Source organism: Nicotiana tabacum, chromosome 3 (genome assembly GCF_000715075.1).
Source record: "Nicotiana tabacum cultivar K326 chromosome 3, ASM71507v2, whole genome shotgun sequence".
NCBI classification, from domain to species: domain Eukaryota; kingdom Viridiplantae; phylum Streptophyta; class Magnoliopsida; order Solanales; family Solanaceae; genus Nicotiana; species Nicotiana tabacum.
In genome coordinates this window covers 127,343,038-127,365,412 of record NC_134082.1, presented here as the reverse complement: position 1 = coordinate 127,365,412, position 22,375 = coordinate 127,343,038, and the positions used below count along the sequence as shown (strand labels likewise).

At 35.9% G+C, this 22,375-nt stretch overlaps 1 protein-coding gene across 1 annotated transcript; it reads left to right on the top strand.

Moving 5' to 3' along the window:
• The first annotated feature begins 2,914 nt into the window (after positions 1 to 2,914).
• On the top strand, positions 2,915 to 4,182 carry LOC107765951 (putative carboxylesterase 17). The gene has a single exon (XM_016584646.2). It carries the CDS (start codon positions 2,972 to 2,974, stop codon positions 3,995 to 3,997), a length of 1,026 nt encoding a protein of 341 aa, XP_016440132.2. The 5' UTR covers positions 2,915 to 2,971; the 3' UTR covers positions 3,998 to 4,182.
• Positions 4,183 to 22,375: the final 18,193 nt, after the last annotated feature.

The window sequence follows — 22,375 nt, the reverse complement described above, 5'->3', positions numbered from 1 at the left end:
GCATCGGAAGATTGAAGTATTCAACTATCAAAAGAGATGTTTACCCTTCTCAAACAGTAGTGGTGTACATGGATCGAGTTGGTTCGATTTTTATTAAAATCAAATCAAATCAATTATATCGATTTGGATTGGTTCAGTTTTGTCGGATTTTTTAGGTTTTTCGCGTTTTTTTTGTTACATAAATAATATGTCAATCTTACTTTGATAATTTTTTATAAGTAAATATATGTTTAATAAAAATTAAAAAATTGACAAACATATTATATATTAAAATATTCTTATGGGAGAATTTTCTTAGTAACATATGATAGTATTTCTTTTAGTTGTGTGACAATAAATTTTCGTTGATGTAGATCTTCAAAGTTAACCGAATTTAATAATTAAACATAAAAAACAATGCGATACCTAAATAATGATGTATGTTCTATTTAATTTTTAATTATCAAAATACCACTTCAAATTCGAAAAGATATAAGAATCTAGTAGATCTTGACATATGAAAATGAAAAAACAAAGAGATTGGCGAATTTTAATAACACTTGATAAGAAAGTGATCATACAACACATTATTAAAAGTTAATAAAAATGGAGCACTTTATATTCTATTAAATATTACTTCCCATAAGAGAATCCTAAATATTTCTAGATATTTTTAAAAAGAAATTCTATATAAAGTGTTAAAAATATATATAAAAATTTTATATTTATATGTTGGGTTGGTATGATTTTTTTATTTAATACCAAATCAAAGTGACTTTTCTTTGTTTTTCCCAATGAGAGACTCTTTGCAAGCATAAAGGTCACATAGGAGTAATTAAGATTCCAGCTGAAATACAACATTAATTTTCAGTCAGACTCAGACCTCAAGTAGGTACGTGCAACTGGACTGGTTTGCCAACTTTATCATCTTCAAATATTCGATCGCAACTTCCTTTTTGACCAACTCACCTCTCCCCATTGCATCTAAGGATATAAAGAAGGTTTCTTTGTCATCCTTAGCTTTTCACCCTTTTGTCGTTCTTTTGTTCTTTTCTTTTTGTTAATAATAGTAAGTTGTTATTTTATTTTTCGATTATATATCATATCGAACTTCAACTTAACCTAATCATCAAAAATATCACTATCGATGTTTTTCTCTCATGTTTACCAATTTGCATTTTAAGTTTAACCTTAGTACCTTACCTTATGGTGGTCAGGTCAAGTCCAATGCGCACAAGTGGGGAATTCAAAAAAGATACTCCAAGGAAATAGATAGCTACGCTTAGCTTCCCTTTAATTTGTTGCTTTCTTGTTTTCTTTTTTCCTTCTTTTCTCTCTCGGTGTTTTATGGAAGGTTCTCCACTTCTTGGCTTTTCCCAGAGGCTTTTAACTTGAGTTTGGATTAGAAAATAATTTTGTTTGAGTTGCTTTTGTTTTTTCTTTTAATTCTGGTGTTTTTTTTTTGCGAGTGTTTGAACGTGAAGTTTATTTTCACCACTTGAGTGTTCGATCGACATGTGATCCTTTGTTCTTGAATGAAAAACAAGAATGCGATGTTTTTCGTTATATATACTACGTATTTAATATGAAAAACGAGCTTCTTCTCTAAAAAATAATAAAATGAAAAGTAAACAATATTTTAAATGAGCTTGGGTCAGAAGAAGCAATACATGTACTCGAAATCAACATGCATCCATGGAAAGGTGAAAGGCCGCATTACGTTATATGAAATGACTAAGTAATCTTTTAGGATAATATGAACTAGTCCGTCCATCCTAAAAAGAATAATGAGATATGGTATATCATGTTCAAGCTAAGTATTTTTTTTCCTGAATAAAATTTTATACATTCCTATATATTTTCGAAAATGTATTAATTGCATATGTTCTAACTTGTTTAATTTGGCTAATTTTTGGCTGGACAAGAAGTTCAAAATAAAAATAAAAAGAAGAAGAATTATTTTCGTGAGGAAGTATATATACATAAAATTTCTTCCCCATCCCTCCTTTCCAAAAGATAATTCCTTAGTCTGCTACTTCAAGAAAAGGTCATCAAATGCTCGTAGTATGAGAATCTTAATTAATTAAGGTTTGATTAACATTACGCAAATATTAGGGAAAAAAAAGGAGCCTGAAAACAGACATAAAGGGAATTTCTTAGACTTTCCAAAACTGGTTAATTAATTAATGGAGTTCCAGTTATCCATGTACGACATATATATGCTTGTGTAATTTGGTCTCCCAATGTATACGAATAACTTTTACAAAGCCGAAGAATTACATGCCGACATTCGCAAACTACTCATATGCAGCAGCAGCAGCAGCAGATTTACGAATAAAACTGCTCTAACTTTGGGCTTAATTCACCGACCATAGTATTTCTCCGACCATTATATTGCTGTTCACAATCTGATCACTAGGAAAAAGATTAAAATATTTACCCTAACAATGTAAAGAATTTTTACATAATTTAAATTGTCATAGTGACAGATTATCTCTGCTTATTTTTCTGATCAATTATTCTGTGTTATCACATGTATAATTTATTAATTTACCCGATGGTGTAAAAATAATGTACATTGTCAATATTACACAAAACTTAGATGTTCTCTACACAAAAATAGTGTCTGCCTCTTAACAATGACTATTTTAAATATGCAATCTGAAAAATCCATTTTGATAATCAATGTCAAGTAATTTTGATATGCAGATAATGCAATGCAAGCAAATTTTAATAATCACCTTATAAATTCTAATAATATATCTTTCTTTTTTGTGAACACATATATTAACTATACATTGACCAAAAAATACTCCACGTTGCCAAAGAATCCTCAATATTCTTGCTTCACCTAATTTACAGAGTGCCATACGCTTCTGAACCTCTATAAAAGGAGCTCCAAAGTCCCAAATTAGGAATCACCACAACTAGAAACAGAGAACCAAATTACAATACATAATATATACTCCCTAGCTAGCATCCTCTGAAAAAAATGGTGGCTGCTATTTCTTATGATCCAAGGCAAAATCTCAACGTAAGAAAAGACCATCTTCAACAACATGGAGTAGTTGTACTCGAAGAAATTGATGGTCTTATAAAAGTTTACAACAATGGCCACATCGAAAGACCACAAATTGTCCCAAATGTCCCACATTATTCTCTGCCTCAAGAACTCAGCGTCACAGCCAAAGATGTCATTTTACACAATCCAACCAATTTATGGTCGCGAATTTACCTTCCCAATACCTTAATCCCTGCTACAAAACTGCCTTTACTTGTTTATTTTCATGGAGGTGGTTTCTGTGTAGGCTCTGTTGCATGGAAATGTTACCATGATTTCTTAGCAAATCTTGCTTCAAAAATTGGCTGTGTAATTATGTCAGTTAATTATCGTTTAGCACCAGAAAATCGTCTTCCTGCTGCTTATGACGATGGAGTCCACGCTATAACGTGGCTAAAAAATCAAGCACTAGCCAATTCTAAAGAACAAAATTGGTGGTCAAGCAAATGCAATTTTTCCAACTTGTTCCTTAGCGGTGACAGTGCTGGTGCTAATATTGCTTATCACGTTGCCACTAGGCTCAATTCATATAATCTCAAGCCATTATCTCTCAAAGGACTTATCTTAATCCAACCATTTTTTGGAGGCGAATCGCGTACTCACTCTGAGAAATATTCAATTCAGCCTCCATACTCAGCACTGAATTTATCCGCATCGGATACTTACTGGCGACTCGCTTTGCCAATAGGTTCTAATCGTGACCATCCGTGGTGTAAGCCAAGATTGAGCAATAATCTGAGACTGCCGTCTACATTGGTTTGTATTTCGGAGACGGATTTACTCAAAGATAGGAATTTGGAGTTGTGTAGTGCCTTGGCAGATGCTGGAATTAAAGTGGAAAAGCAGGTTTACAAAGGTGTAGGCCATGCATTTCAGATTCTGCATAATTCTCCACTTTCTCAGCCAAGAACTCATGATATGATGTCTCATCTCAAGAATTTTATCCATGATCTTTAACTTAATAGTGTATTAAGTAGAAGCAATATAATAGTTGACAAATGACTTTTAATCAACTTTAGTCGTGTGGAAATGTTGTGGATGCTAATCATGCTGTAGCTTATGTAATAGAGTAGAAGGGCATGTATTGTAATATCTTATTGGTCAAGGCTTCAACCATTTCTGGTGCTTGATGTTTCTGCGAATTCGTATTAGATTTAATATCTTATGGCATGATTTTTTTTTGTGTGTGTTGTTACTGTTGGTCGCTTTTTGTTTATTGTTTCTTTAGTCAAGGGTCTATCGGAAACAGTGTCTATATCTTCACAAAGGTAAGGGTAAGGTCTGCGTACACACTACTCTCCCCAGAAACTATTACACTAGCTTTGTTGTTGTTGCTGTATGTCATGAATTAAGAAAGCCAAAAAAATATGTCATGAATTAAGAAAGTCCAAACTAATATTGCCAGAAACATATATAGTTCCATCATTATCCAAAAAGTAATAGTTTTAAATAGCAGAAATTACATTGAAGAACTACATCTAACACCAGAGACGGACCAAAACTAGTACTACAAATTACAAATGACGCACCTCCAAATATGAATTTCTGTCAAATCTTTTTTTCCTCACTATTGTCTTAAATCTGCAATTAGAGTTTATTAAATATTTGAAGAGGATCAAAAGTGCTTCCTTTGACAACCTCAAAGGACCAAAACTATTCGAGACTATATTTAAGAGAATATTTGAACTTACCCCATTTCATTTCCCTTTAATAAGAACAATCTAAATGTGACACTTTCACAACAAAATATCGGGAATTTTTTATACTAGAGGGCTTAGTTGACTGGTACTAACTAAGAATACTATTGGATGAGGAAATTTAGACTCTAGAAGACCTGGAAAGACGTAACTACTTGGAAAGGAAACGAGTAAATTTTGTCTTCCGAACTATTCAAAATGAGATAACTTTGCCTTCCATTTTATTTTATTTTTTGCAAAATGCACTCACCATTAATCAAGTAGCTCAAAAATGTCGTCATCGTTAGACAGGCAACACAAAAATGCCCTCCGCCATCAAAGGCCGACCCACAATTTGAGCGCAGTGAAGGCACCGGTATCTCTGACAAAGATATGTCAGCTAATAACAACAAAATTTGGCACGCTAACTCCTTAAAAACTTAATAAATATGAGTTAGTGACCAAAAGGATGCTCAAAAGTATTTAAAAAAAAACTTAGTCAAATAAGATCAAAATTAAAGGTCTATTAAGTAATCCAAGCAGAGTCTCAATCACTATCGTTGAATCGATGAATGTTTGCTACTTTGCCGAAATGATCCTCGAAGGCAGAAGCGTTTTTGAAGTTTTTTATTATTGTTTTTGGGGAAATTTTTGGTGAATTACTTATTTTTATACATGTAAAAAAAATAATGCTTATAAACTTTGATATAATCTATATATATATAAAACTGAATTTGAATTAAAGGATAATTTTGAATTTTTAGATAAAGTTTTTAAATTTGAATTAATAAAAAATATCTTTTGTTATCATGCTATCATACTTAATTCAGTTAATGATCATATGCAATCATGTTAAGAACTTTTGTTATCTTTTCTAATTATTTAAATACTACTTCGCCTCTGGCAAAAAAAAAGAAAAAAACTACTCCATATAATTATAAAACTCTTTCACATTTAAAACCCTATAATTATAGTTCTTTAAAAGACTATAGATAGATTTGAATAAAGCGATTTTTTTTAAAAATAAATATAATATATAGGGTACACGTCTATGTTTATCCAGATAACAAAAAAGAGTTTAAAAATTAAATAAAAGTTTACTTACATATATAATATATATGAAGTAGACTTACATACTAAAAAAAGAAATATCACAAAAATCAGTCAATACCCAAAAAAAAAGTTTTTTTTTCTTTTTGAAGAATGATTGTTTGAAGAGTAAATTTGTAAAAATGGTCATCAAACAAATAACAAAACTTTGGTTATACAATTGCTATCATTAATTTTAATTTAGCACCTTCTAAGAATTGAAGGGTATAAGCTGAAACCTCTTCATTCAGCTGCAGTCAAGCCAACATTGTAAGATAATAGTTTTTCGTTGAAGAATATTAGTTTAGAATCATTAAATTATGTGAAAGGTTTTTTTCTCGAATTTACTAAGAGGAATATTGGCTTCTAATTGATTGTTTCTATAGCGATTTTCAAGTATAACTAAAAGTATATTTAAAAGAAAAAAAGAAATTGGTATGATGTGATTTTTTTTAAATGTAAACAAATTATTTCGAAATGGAATTATTTTTTAAAATATATAGTTATTTTAAAAATTAAAAAGATAAAATATTTTTGAATTTTAGTAGACAGTTATAAAATTATTATAATAGAAGTCATATCATGGATAAAATCAAGAAACCGAAATCTTATGGAATATATACATAAATATCCGACCAGCTTTATTATTTACTTTTTATAGCTAATATACATAGATGATATACTGACAACACACGATTATACACATATTATATATAGATTTTATATAAATTATACATTCTTCAATTTTTTAATTTAAGTGGTTGGGTGAGCACCTATTTAGGTTGATTAGATAAGCCAAAAGAAAAATATGAAAGAATTTAAACCAAAGACTATAAATATAAATAAAGTTCTTATATAGACAATTTCTATTAAAACTCATCATTTTATAATAAAATAAATTAACTTTACGTAACAAAAGAAAGAAAGACATAAAAAATAAGATACAAGAAAATAAATATAGAAAAAATGTATGAAAATCTAAAAACCAGAAATAAGAAATGACAACGAATCTCTACTTCTGTTTCATCTTTATTGAATATAAAAAAAATTGAAGCTGGTCTCATCAATTTCAAATATTTTTTTTAACTTAAATACATAAATTATAAGATAAGGATATCTTATAATATATATTTTTCAAATTTACATTGTGTGTCATTTTTAAAAAATCACTATTACTAACAAACTAATATGTAACGATCTGACTGGCCATTTTGCTTTCTAGAATCATGTCCCCCTAAATAAGACTTTAGTACTTACTTTTACTGATTTATAACTTGCGGGGATGGTTGGTTCGGGATTTGGAAGAGTTTTGGTTGAAATCGGAACACTTGGTTCCTTAATGTTGGCTTAAAATGCCAAGTTTAACTTCGGTCAACGTATTGAGTACACAACCTCGGAATCAGGATTTGAAGGTTCCAACAGGTTCATATGATGATTTCAGACTTGGGCGTATGTCCGGATCGGGTTTTGGATGGTCCAGGTGTGTTTTGGCGCCAAATAGTGAAAGTTGATTCCTTAAGGATTTTAAAGTTCTTTAAATTCGGTCTGGAGCGGTTTTTTGTGATATCGAGGTACGAACAAAATTTTGAGACCGAGAATTGTTCCGTATTGTCATTTAAGACTTGTACGCAAAATTTGGTGTTAATCCGAGTAGTATAAGTGTGTTTCATTACATTAGATGTGAATTGAAGAACTTGAAGTTCATAAGTTTGATTTAATTGGTTTTAAGGGGTGATTCCTAGATTTACCGTTGTTTCGGGCGTTCTGAGATTTCGAACGAGTCCATTTTATGATTTCAAACTTGTTGGTATATTCGGACGGGGCCTCGGGGGCCCGAGCATCAATCAGACGAGGCACGAGTTAAGTTATAAAAATTTAGAAGGAGCTGAAGCTCCAGGCATCTGGCATAACCATACCTGCGGTTGGCCAGCCGCAAGTGCGAGACCACAGAAGCGGCCTATCCATCGCAGGCGCGGCCCAAGGGGAGGAGCCCAGGAATGGCAGATGCGGCCCCTCTTCCGCAAAAGCGGAACCGCAGAAGCGGTCCCTAGACCGCAGATGCGATCCTTTCCTCGCAGAAGCGAGACCTCAGATGCAGTCCCCTAACCGCAGGTGTGGTAATCGTTGAAGTTAGTGCCTTCATTTAATACAAAATGTGTCATTTTTGACACATTTCATTCTTTCCTTGGGCGATTTGGGAGCTTCCAAAGAGGAGATTTTAGCCTAGCATTGTGAGATAAGTTATGTCTACTTATTGTGGGTTTAATACATAGTTTAGGGGTAGATTACACCATATAAATTAATAAAACATTATGGGTTTAGAGTAAAACCTAGGGTTTTGATAAAAATAAGATTTAACCACGAAATTCATTAGGGAATGAAATAAAAATCATATATTCTTGTTCCTTAGGTTATCGGTAACAACTTACCTCGAAAATTTTCGGAATCCGGGCACGTGGGCTCGGGGATGAATTTTAGGAACCTTGCATTTAGGGTTAGAAAATTACTTTAATAATTAGAATATGAACTCTGGAGCATGTATTGACTAATTCTTACCCCGTTTGATTAGTTTTGGATCGTTCGGCTCCGAATTGAGGGTTTTGAGCATATTCTTGAATTTGGGAGTAAGCTTTGGAGCAAGTTGAGTCTCCTTTCTAACCTCGTAAGAGGGAAATAACCCCTAGGCAAATTAAATAAATGTATGTGACTATCTGTGAGGGCTACGTACGTACGTAGTGACCAGAGTCCGTACATAGTTACTATTATGCTAATTGTCTGGGTAGTTTAGGACCCGTATCATGCCATATTTGCAAATGCTTACGTCCTTACTTGCTACTAAGACCACTTAGGCCATGCTAGAAATTTATAAATAAATATAGACGGATATGCTCACTTGCTTAAGAATCTGTATGAATTTATTTGACTATAAATGAGCAATGTATGCTTGCTTGATAATAAATTGCTATTTGTGGATTGGATCGATCGCCTCGGTAGAAATAGATGCATCTATGGTTCGCACCATTTGACCCTCTGGCAGTGCACAATTTATTATTATGTTGGACCGGATTGTACGACCTCGGCATGATGTGCGCAACTCTTCCGTGATATACTCTGCTTAAATGCTTTGAAAGGTACTTATTAGATGACATGACTGAAATTGATATATTGTTAAGGAGTAATATCTTATTTCTCCTTGTTTGGGACTATCATCTATTCATGTTATTCATGCTTAGCGCAACACTTAAATATTATTGATATTGAACTTAGTAAGTGTCAAGTCAACCCCTCGTCACTACTTCTTCGAGTTAGACTGGATACTTGCTGGGTACATATTGTTTATGTACTCATACTATGTTTCTGTACTTAACTGTATAGGATCTGAGGCAGGTGCATCTAGCTACCTGTCCGGCGCATGTTTTTGATTCTTGATCTAGATCTCACGGTGAGCTGCTCCTTCCGAGCCGTTCAGCAGCATGCCGGAGTCTCTTCTTTTGTTTATTGTTATTTACTGTCTATTCTATTTCAGGCAGTAGGATAGTAGTATTTTTGTACATTCTACTAGTTGCCCTATTACTTGTGACACTAGTTCCTGGCACACACATTATAGACTATTGTTTTGGGATGTATTTCTATTATCATGAACTTGTAAATTATCGACTGTTTAAAAGTTTAACAACTAAGAAAATGTTGGGATTATTTTGGTAAAATAAATGAGAACTCACTAGTTGAATTAGGGTTGGCTTGCCTGGCAACGGTGTTGGGCGCCATCACGACCTATAATAGAATTTAGGTCATGACATGATATGATATTCAAACATGAATTTAAATGATTTGAGTAGTTTGTATTGAGGTTAAGCCAAGTAAGTGTTGAAAAAAATCACTTGGCAATTTTTAGACAACATATGTAATGTTATATAATAATAATCAACTAATTTAACATCTAATGATTCAAAGAACAAAAAATATGTATATATAAGGTATTCAAAATTCAAAATATGCGGCTAGAGATATCGATAAACTCAAAATGGAGTCATATTGAAATAAAGTTTCACCGGGTAAAGAATCATTTAAATTTTTAGATAGTTGATTATAGTAAATTTTAAATTAAGGATAATGTCTTCACTTGCATCATTATAAAGATAATCATTATTGAAATATACATAAAGTTTTAGAAATTGAAATTTCAAAATAGAAATATTTTTTGAAAGATAACAACATACCAAATATGAGTTCAAGTCGTAGTAAAAGAGTCACGTCGTAACCAAAGAATCGTTCATATTGTATCAACCTTTGTGCTTTGCCATAAATACAGGTTTATTTCGCTTTGTAGCTATTTTTAGGTTCCCATGACACCAATGAGAATGGTGCAAAAATAAAATTATCACTACGAGATTTGAGAAAATGTTAGTCTTTTTTCATGTAGTGTTTCTTAATTAATATCTAACGATTATCTATATCTAATTCAAATAACTCAGATATTTGACATGGTAACATTAAATATCAAAATGGAGTCATACTAGGGGAAAAAATTCACTTGCTAAAGAATTTTTTAAATTTTTAGGTAGCCACTAAAATGAGTTTTTAATTAAGGATAATATTTTCACTTACATTACTATAAAAGTAATTATTATTGAAAAATAAAGTTTTAGAAACTGAAATTTTAAAATAGAAATATTTTTTTGAAAGATATCAACACACCAAATAAGAGTTCAAGTAGAAGTAAAAGAGTCATTCATAGTTTCAATCTTTTATTGTTTTGCCGTAAATATGAGTTATTATTTTGCTTTCTAACTATTTTTGGATCCAATGACACCGGCGAGAAGGGTACCAAAAAAGAAAAATAGAATTATAACTAGGATATTTGAGAAATGGTTAATCTTTTTCATGTAGTGTTTCTTAATTAATATCCAATGATTATCTATATTTATCTGTAAGGCACCGTAAAATTTTACCTGAAAATTTGAGTTTCGTGATGTCGAGGTAGGCGTATGTGTTAATGAGAGTAGAGATTCTTTAAACTCGCCGCGGTACGAACTTTTTCAGTTGAACTGTACGCTGGGGAGTTGAAGGAAAATGCTTGCCAGAAAAGGACATTTCTACGGGCCGCAGAATGGCCGCAGAGTGAGGCAGTCAACCAGACAACTTTTGGATGTCATTTCGTGGCCAATTATGTGACCGCAAAACGATTTTGCGGGCCACACACTGATCGCAGATCCAACATTAAAAAATTCGGAGGGAAGTTCTACGGCGCATTATGCGACCGCAGAATAGGTCTGCGGACCGTATAATGGCCGCAGAGTGGGGCAGACCTGCCCAGTTTTGGAGGGCCTTTTCACGACCCATTTCGCGAACCGCATAGATATTATGCGACCATAGACCTGTGTCGGGGCTCTTATTTTTTTAATTTTTGAACCCGACCCCATTCTAATAAAACACCCTTGGGGATCATTTTAAAGGGGAAAAACATATACTTCTAGAGAGAGGGAGTGGCATAGAGTAAGAAAGGGAGTTCCTAAGCTTCATCCACCAATTCTTACTCAAATATTGGAAGATTAACAAGGAAAGTACACTAGGTATTCATCCTAGAGGTAAGATTCTACACCTTAACTCTTAATTTCGAAATTTAATAGGCAATTAGTAAGATAATTCATAGGTACGCGAGTTGTTCATCTTGGATGCATGTGTTATCAAAGGGTGTAAGAAGATTGTTGAGATAAAAATGGTAGATAATGGGTTTGGGATGATGGAACCCACCATAGGAGGACCTTGAAACATTAATGCACACCTAGTGTTTGATAAAATTCTCAAATCGGCTAGAACAATGATCATCTTCCTAATTGTGATTCAATTTGTTACATTTCTAAAATTGATTGAAGTTGCTAATATTTCCGAAATATTTTAGAGATTAAGAAAGCTCAATTAAGTTATGTTAGCTAAACTCTTCTTAAAGAATTGAACCCCACATTACTCTTGTAAGTTCCAAGATGTTCACTATGAACTAATTATTCCGAATAAGCCTTATGATAATGATGTATGTTCAATTCGTGTTTCAAATGCTCTTGTTATGTTGTACTATTATTGAGGATGTGTTCCAAATTATGGATTGCGTATCTATATATTGTAACTCCAAGTCGTGTTTTGTATGAAAGTTAATATGCTAAATTGTGTAGAGATTGTGGTTACACCTCCACCTGCATACATATTGGGGTGAGGCGGCAGGGCCGCATTGTGTGGAATTTTGGGTATTGTTGTTACACCTCCACCCGCATACACATTGGGTGAGTCGGCAGGGCCGCTTTGCGTGGAATTTTGGGTATTATTGTTATACCACCACCCGCATACATAATGGGGTAAGGCGGCAGGACCGCTTTGTGTAGGTTTTGGTACTGTGGTCACACCTCCACCCGCATACATTGGGGTGAGGTGGCTGTCGCACCCCATTTTCTCGCGAAGTCCAGGTTTCGACATCCATTGGGAACAACTCATTTTCTTTTGGAAATTGGGTATTTGAATTTGAAGAGTCGCCACCTAACGGATTTAAGGTGTGTTAGGGCACCTAGAGCAAATAACTCATGAAACCGGTTTGCATTACCAGAGACTTAGGTAAGGGATCGAAATAACCTTGAGGGGAAGGTACACAACGGTGGGTCCCGGCAAAACTCATTTTTTTGTGACTTAGTCATTTAACAGATAGGCGGTCTAAGCACACATATAAAAGAAGATTTAACAGATAAGTAGTCTAAGCACACATGTGTAAATAAGATGAGGGAAGTCCTAGGTTTGTTAGCCTATAGGATCACATATGTACAATACCCGATAAACCTTCCTCAACTAGAGGGGTTACATATGGCATTAACGCACAGGTCATCATATCCTTTACTATCAAATTACCCTCCTCTTGGTCATAGCCTAAAACGTTCTAGCAACCTTAAGATGTATCATATGCGTGCACTACCCGACCCTTTACTTATATAGCCCCGGAGGTATTTAGAACTTCTAGTTAAGGTGGATATAAACTCTCCTACAGTAATTAAAAGGAGAAAACTCTAGGCGACAAACAAAACACGTAGGGCTGGACCAAGGATATAATAGTTAAAATGCTCACATTTTACCCCCACAAATAGAGCAAGCAAGTGCACATCTCAAACAGCAATGTTCAGACACTTTTTTTAAAAGAATCCTAATAACAGGATATATATGTGAGCACAAATCAGAACATATGCAAAGTTTTAGTAAAGCGGGGAACCAATACCTAATCAGTTGCCTACTCATTTTAGAGGGATCTTGCTGAATCTGGACAGTTAACAAAAGCACGGTTTTACAGTTTACATGATTTTAATCACCTTACAGGCCTGCCTAGACGTGTATCAGTGATGTCCTATGAAAATGGTATCTAATTAATCGGATTTACAATAAACCAGTAGACAATTTTGAATAGGTAGTTTGGTTCGTTAGACCCTATAGGCATGTTGTCTAGATGTGAGGACTGATTTTAGACAATGGAAACTAAATGCAGCAATTAGTTTTAAAACCTCGTTAGCATGCAAAGACTGATTTTAAATTACAAGCAAAATGTCCAGAATGCAAGATTGATTTTACCCTATAAGCATGGTTTCTAAATGTTGAATACGGTGAACCTATTTAACATAGCTCCTAAATGCAAAAATTAATTGTTTAACCTATAGACATGATATCTAAAAGTGCGAGAATGATTTTTAACATATAGGCGTGATATCTAAATGTGCAAGATTGATTTAACCTATAGGCATGGTATCTAGAATGCATGCAAACAGATAAATAACACAATGATAGTGATGAACATTGTAATGTCCTACATGCATGGTTTCTAGAATGTAAACACTGATTTAAAAACCTATAGGCATGATATCTACCCATTTCCAACAAAAATACATATAATAATCCCTCCCAGTTTACTAATTTCCCCAGTATCTGTTTACAAAGTAATTAATATTACAAGTCAAATGTAAATAAATTACAAAAATGATAATAGTATACTATAGGGAGCCCGGATAGGCCCAAAGCAAAACCTGGGGAACCAGGCCTTCAAACAGTCTCAAATGCCATATCTCATAGTGCTAGGGAGGGTATCTTAGTGTGTCAAAGTACCCAAGGGCCTCAAGGACCCAGGGAAGTGCTCACACCAAAACCCCCTTTAAAGACCAACAGCTTGTGCAGTGTGGAATAGCCAGCCCAGTGTGTCAAAGTTCAGAGGGGTCTCATGGACTCCAAAGCAATTCTCATACTGGAGGGGCAAGACCCTAGATGTTCTAAGAATTTGAAGTGGATAGTGATTTTCAAAAGTAGTTTTAAGAAAAAGCAATTTTAGACATTCAGGAAACCACAAGCAAACAAAGTCATTCAATTCCTGGAACTTAGGCAAAGGTTCCAGCAAACAAACAACATTCAGAAATGGGATTACTTAAATTAGCCATTACTAAGTGACCAAACACAAGGCAAGGCATGTTGAGGACAAACAACCACATACATAAGGGAAGCAGGGATTGGGGAGTAGTGTTGGTCAGGAGTCTGTGAACATTTAGAACAGAAAAGGCTGGTGGGAAGTAACATGCATAGATCCAATTTAGACATGAATAAACATGCAAATTTGCTGAAAGCAGAAACCCATAATTCTAATTAAAAAAACAAAAGTAAACATGGTGTTTTAGTAAACACATGTATTGGGCAGCAGTAGGCATGCTAGTGCAATAAACACATAGATTGAACATTAATTGACATGCTAGGAAACACATAGTTAGACATACTGTTGAACATACAGATTGAACAGAAGTAGCCACATATACTAGACAAAAGCAATCATGTTAGTAAACACATGGATTAAACAGAAGTACACATGCTAGTAAACACATAGATTGAACAGAAGTAGACATGCTAGTAAACACGTAGTTTAATTGAATAGCAGTAGTGGAGGCATACCTGTTGGAAATTTGCAGTAGGAGAGTAAAGTAAATAGGATCCAAGATCTAGTCTTGGCTTCTAGCCGACTAGATAGTGCAACAGACAAGTAGTAGTAGATTGCAATAGAGAGAGAGCAAGAATTTTAAGTATTTTTCCTTAGGTCTATAAGTGTGAACTATTGTCCGTGTATGAGAGGTAGATTGAGAGTGTATATATAGGAGTAGAACAGTGTAAGTAAATAAGGCAAGGCAGGTAAATATTGTAAATAAGGTAAGGGAAGTAATCAAATAATCAATCAAGCTTGATAGAGACAGAAAATTAGGGGATTATACCCATAAATAACTCTGATTGAGTTTTAAATAAGGCAAGAAGTGGGTTTAACAGCCAATTAGGGTTAGAACCCATAAATCAAGCAATCAATCACACGAATAAGGCAATCATAGGTAATTAGAGACCAATCAAGGGTCGATCAACCCGTAAATAGGCATGAGACGCCAATTAGGAACCTCTGGATTAAGGAAAGCAAGCAAAAATCAGTAAATTATTTCAGCAAACAATGAAACCCTAGATAATTTAGTTAATCAATCAATTATTCAAACAATAACAGACAAAAACGTTGAAGTCAAACAATGAACATTCAAGAAATTGAACCAGGGTCATAGCCATTCGAGAAAGATTAAACAAAACATAAGAATTTCAGAAAATATTTTGCAAAAACAGAAGTAGAACCCTAAATTTTAAAAAAAATACTTAGGGTTGATTAATAGTAGGAAGATTAGGAGAATCTTAAAAAAACGGTCATGGAAACTCGAAACTACTTCAAACACAAAGATCCGACCAACAAATAACGAGAAAACCAAACCCTAATATAACAAAGTGCTTAAAAATCGATTAACAGTAAAGAAATAAGAGAACTTTTAAAGAAAAGTTGTTGAAGAACTCAGAATCGCTTCAGATCTACAAAGATCTGGATGGTTTCATGTCCAAAATTAGGGTTTTGAAGAAAAAGGAAAGGGGTAAAGAGAATCTGGCCTTGAACCAGAGATTTGAACCATAAGCATCGAGATATTAACACTCACAGACCATAGGCGAACCCTCGAAGAGTCTCGAACAAGATCTGGCTAGATCTCTTCGAGATCTTTCCATAAAATAACAAAATCGGGCAACTAAGAGAAGTAGGAGACCAGTAGAAGTCTCAAATAGCCATGGAAATCCACGGAATGGGTAGGAATCGAAGATATTAGGGCTGGTTTTGGGTGGCGGCAGCTAGGGTTAGGGTTGGGTCTCAGAGAGAGATGGAGATGTTAGGAAATTTTGGGCGGTTGTTTTGTGTAAAATGAACTAGGGTTAAGGGTATTTGGAAATTAAAAAAGGAAAGGAATGATACGGACTGTTGATCTTAAAGATCAACGGTCATGATTGATCTTGGGGTTGGGGCGGGTTGAAGTTAATTGGTTTGGGCTGGGGTGGATTTGGGTCGGTTTTTTGTAATTGGGACCGAATTTGGGCTGTTTAATTAGGCTAGGTCCGAAAATAAAAAGGGTTATTTGTTAAATACCCATTTAATTAATAAAAAAAATTAAAAAAAATTAACAGATTATAAAAATAATTTTCATGCGTAGAAATGTTATAAAATAATTACTTAGTATTTAAAAAATATAAAAGGCTATTTTCTGGTAAAGTAATGTAATAATGCATGCATGGGCTGTAATTGCAAAGTAATTGCAATTGTAAACCCAAAAATGTAAATATGGCTATTTGTGAATAATTAAAACTTAGTACAAATGAAAATGATAAAAATTAAGCCATAAAATTATTATAAACTATTTGTGATGCAATTAGTAATTGTTTATATAAATAAAAATACTGGGATAAATTGATTAAAACCCTTAAAAATACAGAAATTATGGAAAAATATTAATTGATGCTACTGCATAGTTTTGGAGGTATATATGCATTTTGAAAAATATTATAGAGAAAAATTGGGTATCAACAACTGCCCCTCTTTACCCCGGAAGGATGAAAGAGTTTTCGGGTAAAAAAATGATGACCAATTTTGACCAAATAAGATGTTTTGAAAAATAGAGGCTGAACTCTGGTCTTTGAGATGCCTATATATCTCCGGTTTTAAAAAAATCAGGCCATGTTTAGTTCTGAGTTCATCGGCAGAATATACCGATGAAGTCATCACAAGCACGGACATGAGACATTGTAATGGGTGGAAAGATGGTTATGGTGAGCGATCAAATTTGAGATAATTTGAAAGAACTGGAGCGGGATTGCTCCTGTTGGGGTAGCGGTTGCTTGTTCGGTCACCTGCAAGTAAAGAGATACTACAAGTATATATTTGTGCGGAAATTTAAACATGATGCAGATTCCATTCAGACCATGAGAATTGTCTTTTGACAGTTGAGGATGACGTCCTTAAACCATGATGTCCTGAGCCATGAATTGTTCGGTGAGAGATTTGCAGGCCATGAAATGATGTTCTCGGGCCATGAAAATGGTGTCTCCGAACCATGATGCCTTTGAATAATGATATTCAAATTTGAGAGATCCTCGGGCCATGGCATGATGTCTTCTGGCTATGAGGATGATGCCTTTAGACAATGATGCCTTTGGACAAGTTGGCGATATTTAAGCCTATAAGATGCAATAATATGATGCTAAAATCAATAAGACAAGGCTTAGTGTTGTGAGGTTGAGGGCAGAGCTTAGCCTGAAAGAGGAGCAAATAGATAGTGCTGGAGAGACAGTGCTTAGTCTCGGCAAATAAAGGCGATGATTGGCCTTATGCAAATAGGAGGAAGACCTTAGCCTCATGCAAGATTCGGGACATGGCTTAGTCCCATACAAATGGAAGGCATAGCTTAGCCTTATGCAGATATGGAGGCAGGGCTTAGCCTCATGCATATGGAGACAGAGCTTAGTCTCATGCAAGATTCAGGACAGGGCTTAGTCCCATGCAAATGGAAGGCAGTGCTTAGCCTTATGCAAAATGGAGGCAGGGCTTAGCCTCATGCAGGATTCGGGACAGGGCTTAGTCCCATGCAAATGGAAGGCAAAGCTTAGCCTTATGCATATATGGAGGTATGGCTTATCCTCATGCAGATGGAGACAGAGTTTAGTCTCATGCAAGATTCAGGACAAGGCTTAGTCCCATGTAAATGAAAGGCAATGCTTAGCCTTATGCAAATATGGAGGTAGGGCTTAGCCTCATGCAAAGATTTGAGACAGGGCTTAGTCTCATGCAGAGAGAAGGCAATGCTTAGCCTTATGCAAATATAAAGGCAGGGCTTAGCCTCATGCAAAGATTTGAGACAGGGCTTAGTCTTATGCAGAGAGAAGGCAATGCTTAGCCTTATGCAAATATGGAGGCAGTGCTTAGACTCACGCAAAGATTTGAGACAGGGCTTAGTCTCATGCAGGGAGAAGGCAATGCTTAGCCTTATGCAAATATGGAGGCAGGGCTTAGCCTCATGCAAAGATTTGAGACAGGGCTTAGTCTCATACAGAGAGAAGGCAATGCTTAGCCTTATGCAAATATGGAGGCAGGGCTTAGCCTCATGCAAGAGCAAATAAGAATGGAATAGTTCTTAACTGGAGATATATTTGCGTCTGGTAGCCTGATCGTTAGGACTTTGGTATGTGTATATTTGCGAATGCTTCTGTTATGTTCACCATGCCTGCATCCAAAGAAAATTGTAAGTTTTGTAAAGGGGAGGTTGGTTCGTGCCTTCGTCTACTGGCTTTACTTCGCTCCATTTTGAAGGCCTTGTTTGAGTTGCCCTGGGTAGCACCTGACTGTCACGGAAATAGAGTTTTTGAAAATATGCATTTATTGATAAAAAATGATGTTATTTTTCATAGTGAGATATCAACTAATTTTGGATGAACTAGTGACTGTAACACATTTTAGAGACATTGCAACTCTTCTTATTTTAGAATTTTGAGGGTCCTCCTCCAAATTATTCCCCCGTTTGGTAAATGATCCTTCGGGTATTTGCGAGTGATGAAACTTGTTGAACCTTCTTCGGAATTTTGAGAATCCTTCTCAAAATTCTGCCCCAGCTTCTTAACCAATTTCTGACTGTCTGGCATATGTTGGCATTGGCTGGACTTGCTCCGGAATTTTGAGGGTCCTCCTCAAAATTCTACCCTAGTTTCTGGTGCTGGGAAAAATGAAAATTTTATTGAGATATGACCAAACCCACAGGGCTACCTATGTATCCCATCTTAAACGGGAATAAGGTCAAGCGTAGTTCAATTACATCAGATGAAGAAATGTAAACAGTCTAAACATAGTACTTGACTACATCTGAATTAATTGGTTTTGGCCAGACTTCTCCATCCATTTCTGCGAGTATGAGTGCTCCTCCTGTTATCACCTTATGAACCATGTAGGGACCTTGCCAGTTGGGAGAGAATTTCCCTTTGGCTTCATCATGATGCGGGAAGATCTTCTTCAGTACCAACTGTCTTGGTGCGAATTATCTTGGTTTGACCCTTTTGTTGAAAGCTCTAGAAATTCTGTTCTGATAAAGCTGACCGTGACATACTGCGTTCATTCTTTTTTTGTCTATAAGGGCCAATTGCTCATAGCGGCTCCTTATCCATTATGTGTCGCTGAGCTCGGCTTCATGTATGATTTTTAAAGAAGGGATTTCTACCTTGGCTGGAATGACAGCTTCGGTACCATAAACCAGTAAATAGGGAGTTGCCCTAGCTGATGTGCGGACTGTAGTGAGGTACCCCAATAGAGCAAACTCGTGCCATTATTTGTGGTTTTCTACCATCTTCCTTAATATCTTCTTGATATTCTTGTTAGCAGCTTCCACAGCTCCATTCATTTGAGGCATGCATGTTATAGAGTTTTTGTGCTTGATTTTGAAGGTTTCACACATGGCTTTCATCAGGTCACTGTTGAGATTGGCTGCATTATCAGTGATAATGGACTCGGGAACTCCGAATCAGCAAACAATATGATCCTTGACAAAGTCTGCGACGACTTTCTTGGTTACACCTTTGTAGGATGCAGCCTCTACCCATTTTGTGAAGTAGTCAATAGCCACTAAAATGAACCTGTGCCCGTTTGAAGCAGTGGGCTCAATCGGACCGATGATATCCATTCCCCAGCCAGCAAAAGGCCAAGTTGCACTTGTTGCGTTGAGTTCATTAGGTGCTACCCTTATCATGTCTGCATGTACCTAACATTGATGGCATTTCTATACGTACCTCATTCAATCCGTCTCCATGGTCATCCAAAAATATCCAGCTCTGAGTATTTTCTTGGCTAGAAGAAAACTATCCATATGTGGTCCACAAGTTCTGGCGTGTATTTCTTCGAGCAATCTGGAAGCTTCCTTTGCGTCAACACACCTTAACAACCCTAGATCAAGGGTTCTTCTATACAGGGTCCCTCCACTTTGGAAGAAGTGATTGGATAGCCTCTGCAGCGTGCATTTTTGAGTGTGGTTTGCCTGCTCTAGATATTCTCTTCTTGTCAAATATTCTTTGATGTCGTGGAACTAAGGCTTTCCATCCGTCTCCTCTTCAACATGAGCACAGTAAGTCGGTTGATTGTGGATCCTTACCGGGATGAGATCAATAAAATTCTTGTCTGGATGTTATATCATTGATGACAAAGTGGCCAGTGTGTCTGCAAACTCATTTTGAATTCTGGGTACATGTATGAATTCTATCTTTGTGAATCTTTTCATCAATTCCTGCACATGATACAAGTATGGCAATATCCTGGTGTTCTTCGTAGCCCACTCTCCTTGAACCTGATGTACCAGAAGATCTGAATCTCCAATCACCAGTAACTCTCGTATATTCATATCGATGGCCATATTGAGCACCATGATGCAAGCATCATATTCCGCCATGTTGTTGGTGCATGGAAACCTAAGCTTCGTAGATATAAGGTAGTGTTGACCTGTTTTTTATACCAAAATCGCTCCAATGCCCACTCCTTTGAAGTTTGCAACTCCATCGAAGAACATCCTCTAACCGTCATAAGCTTCAGTAATGTCTTCTCCTACGAATGATACTTCTTCATCAGGAAAATATATTTTCAAGGGTTCGTATTCTCCTCCCACCAGATTTTCAGCGAGGTGTTCTTCTAATGCTTGTCCTTTGACCGCCTTCTGAGTTACATAGACGATATCAAACTCGCTTAACAGTATCTACCATTTGGCTAATTTTTTGGTCGGCATGGGCTTCTAAAAGATGTACTTTAGAGGGTTCATCCTAGACATGAGGTACGTGGTGCAGGCACAGAAGTAATGCCTCAGCTTCTGAGTTGTCCAGGACAAAACACAGCAAATGCACTCCAACAGAGAGTATCGTGCTTCATAGGGTGTGAATTTCTCACTCAAGTAGTATATGGCTTGCTCCTTTCTCCCTATCTCATCATGTTGTCCCAAAACAAATCTGAAAGCTCCATCTAATACAGATAGATGGAGTAGCAAAGGTCTCCCAGGCGGGACCAGGACTGGTGGTGTGGACAGGTACTCCTTGATTTTATCAAAAACCTACTGACAATCTTCGGTCCAACTTGTTTCAGCATCTTTCCTCAACATCTTAAAGATGGGTTCACATATGACTATGGATTGTGCTATGAAGCGACTGATATAGTTGAGACGTCCTAGGAAGCTCATCACGTCCTTCTTGCTCTTTGGTGGCAGTAATTCTTGAATACCTTAACTTTGGACGAGTCCAACTCAATTCCCCGACGGTTGATAATGAATCCCAATAAATTTCCTGCAGGAACCCCGAATGCACATTTTGCGGGGTTCAATTTTAAGTTGTACCTCCTTAAGTTGTACCTCCTTAACCTATCAAAGAACTTTCTCAAGTCTGCTTTGTGATATGCGGCTCTCTTGGATTTGATGATGACATCATCAATATACACCTCTATTTCCTTGTGTATCATATCATGGAAGATGGTTGTCATGACTCTCATGTAAGTAGCCCCAGCATTCTTTAGACCGAATGGCATCATCTTAAAGAAGTATACCCCTCACGATGTGATGAAAGCTGTTTTCTCTGCGTCTTCTTCATCCATCCAGATCTAGTGATAACCCGCGAAGCAATTACAAAAGATTGGAGTTCATGCTTGGCGCAATTGTCGATCATGATATGTATGTTTGGCAGTATAAAGTCGTCCTTGGAACTTGATCTGTTTAAGTCTCGATAGTCAGTACATACTCTGACTTTCCCATCTTTCTTCGGAACTGGTATAATGTTGGCTAACCAGGTTAGGTACGCAACTACCCTAAGGACTTTGGCTTTGATATGCTTAGTAACTTCCTCCTTGATTTTTAGGATCATGTCTGGTTTGAACTTTATGAGTTTCTGCTTCACTGGCGGACACATTGGATTGGTAGGTAATTTGTGAGCCACTATGGATGTGCTCAAACCGGTCATGTCATCATATGACCATGCAAAGATATCCTTATACTCCTTCAAGAAATGAATGTACTCCTCCTTATCTGTCGATGATAAGTGAATGCTTACGTGAGTTTCCTTGACGGTCTCGGCGTCTCCCAAATTTACTGTTTCGGTTTCGTCCAGGTTGGACTTAGGTTTATTCTCGAAGTTCTCGACCTCTCGGACAATTTCCTCAGGT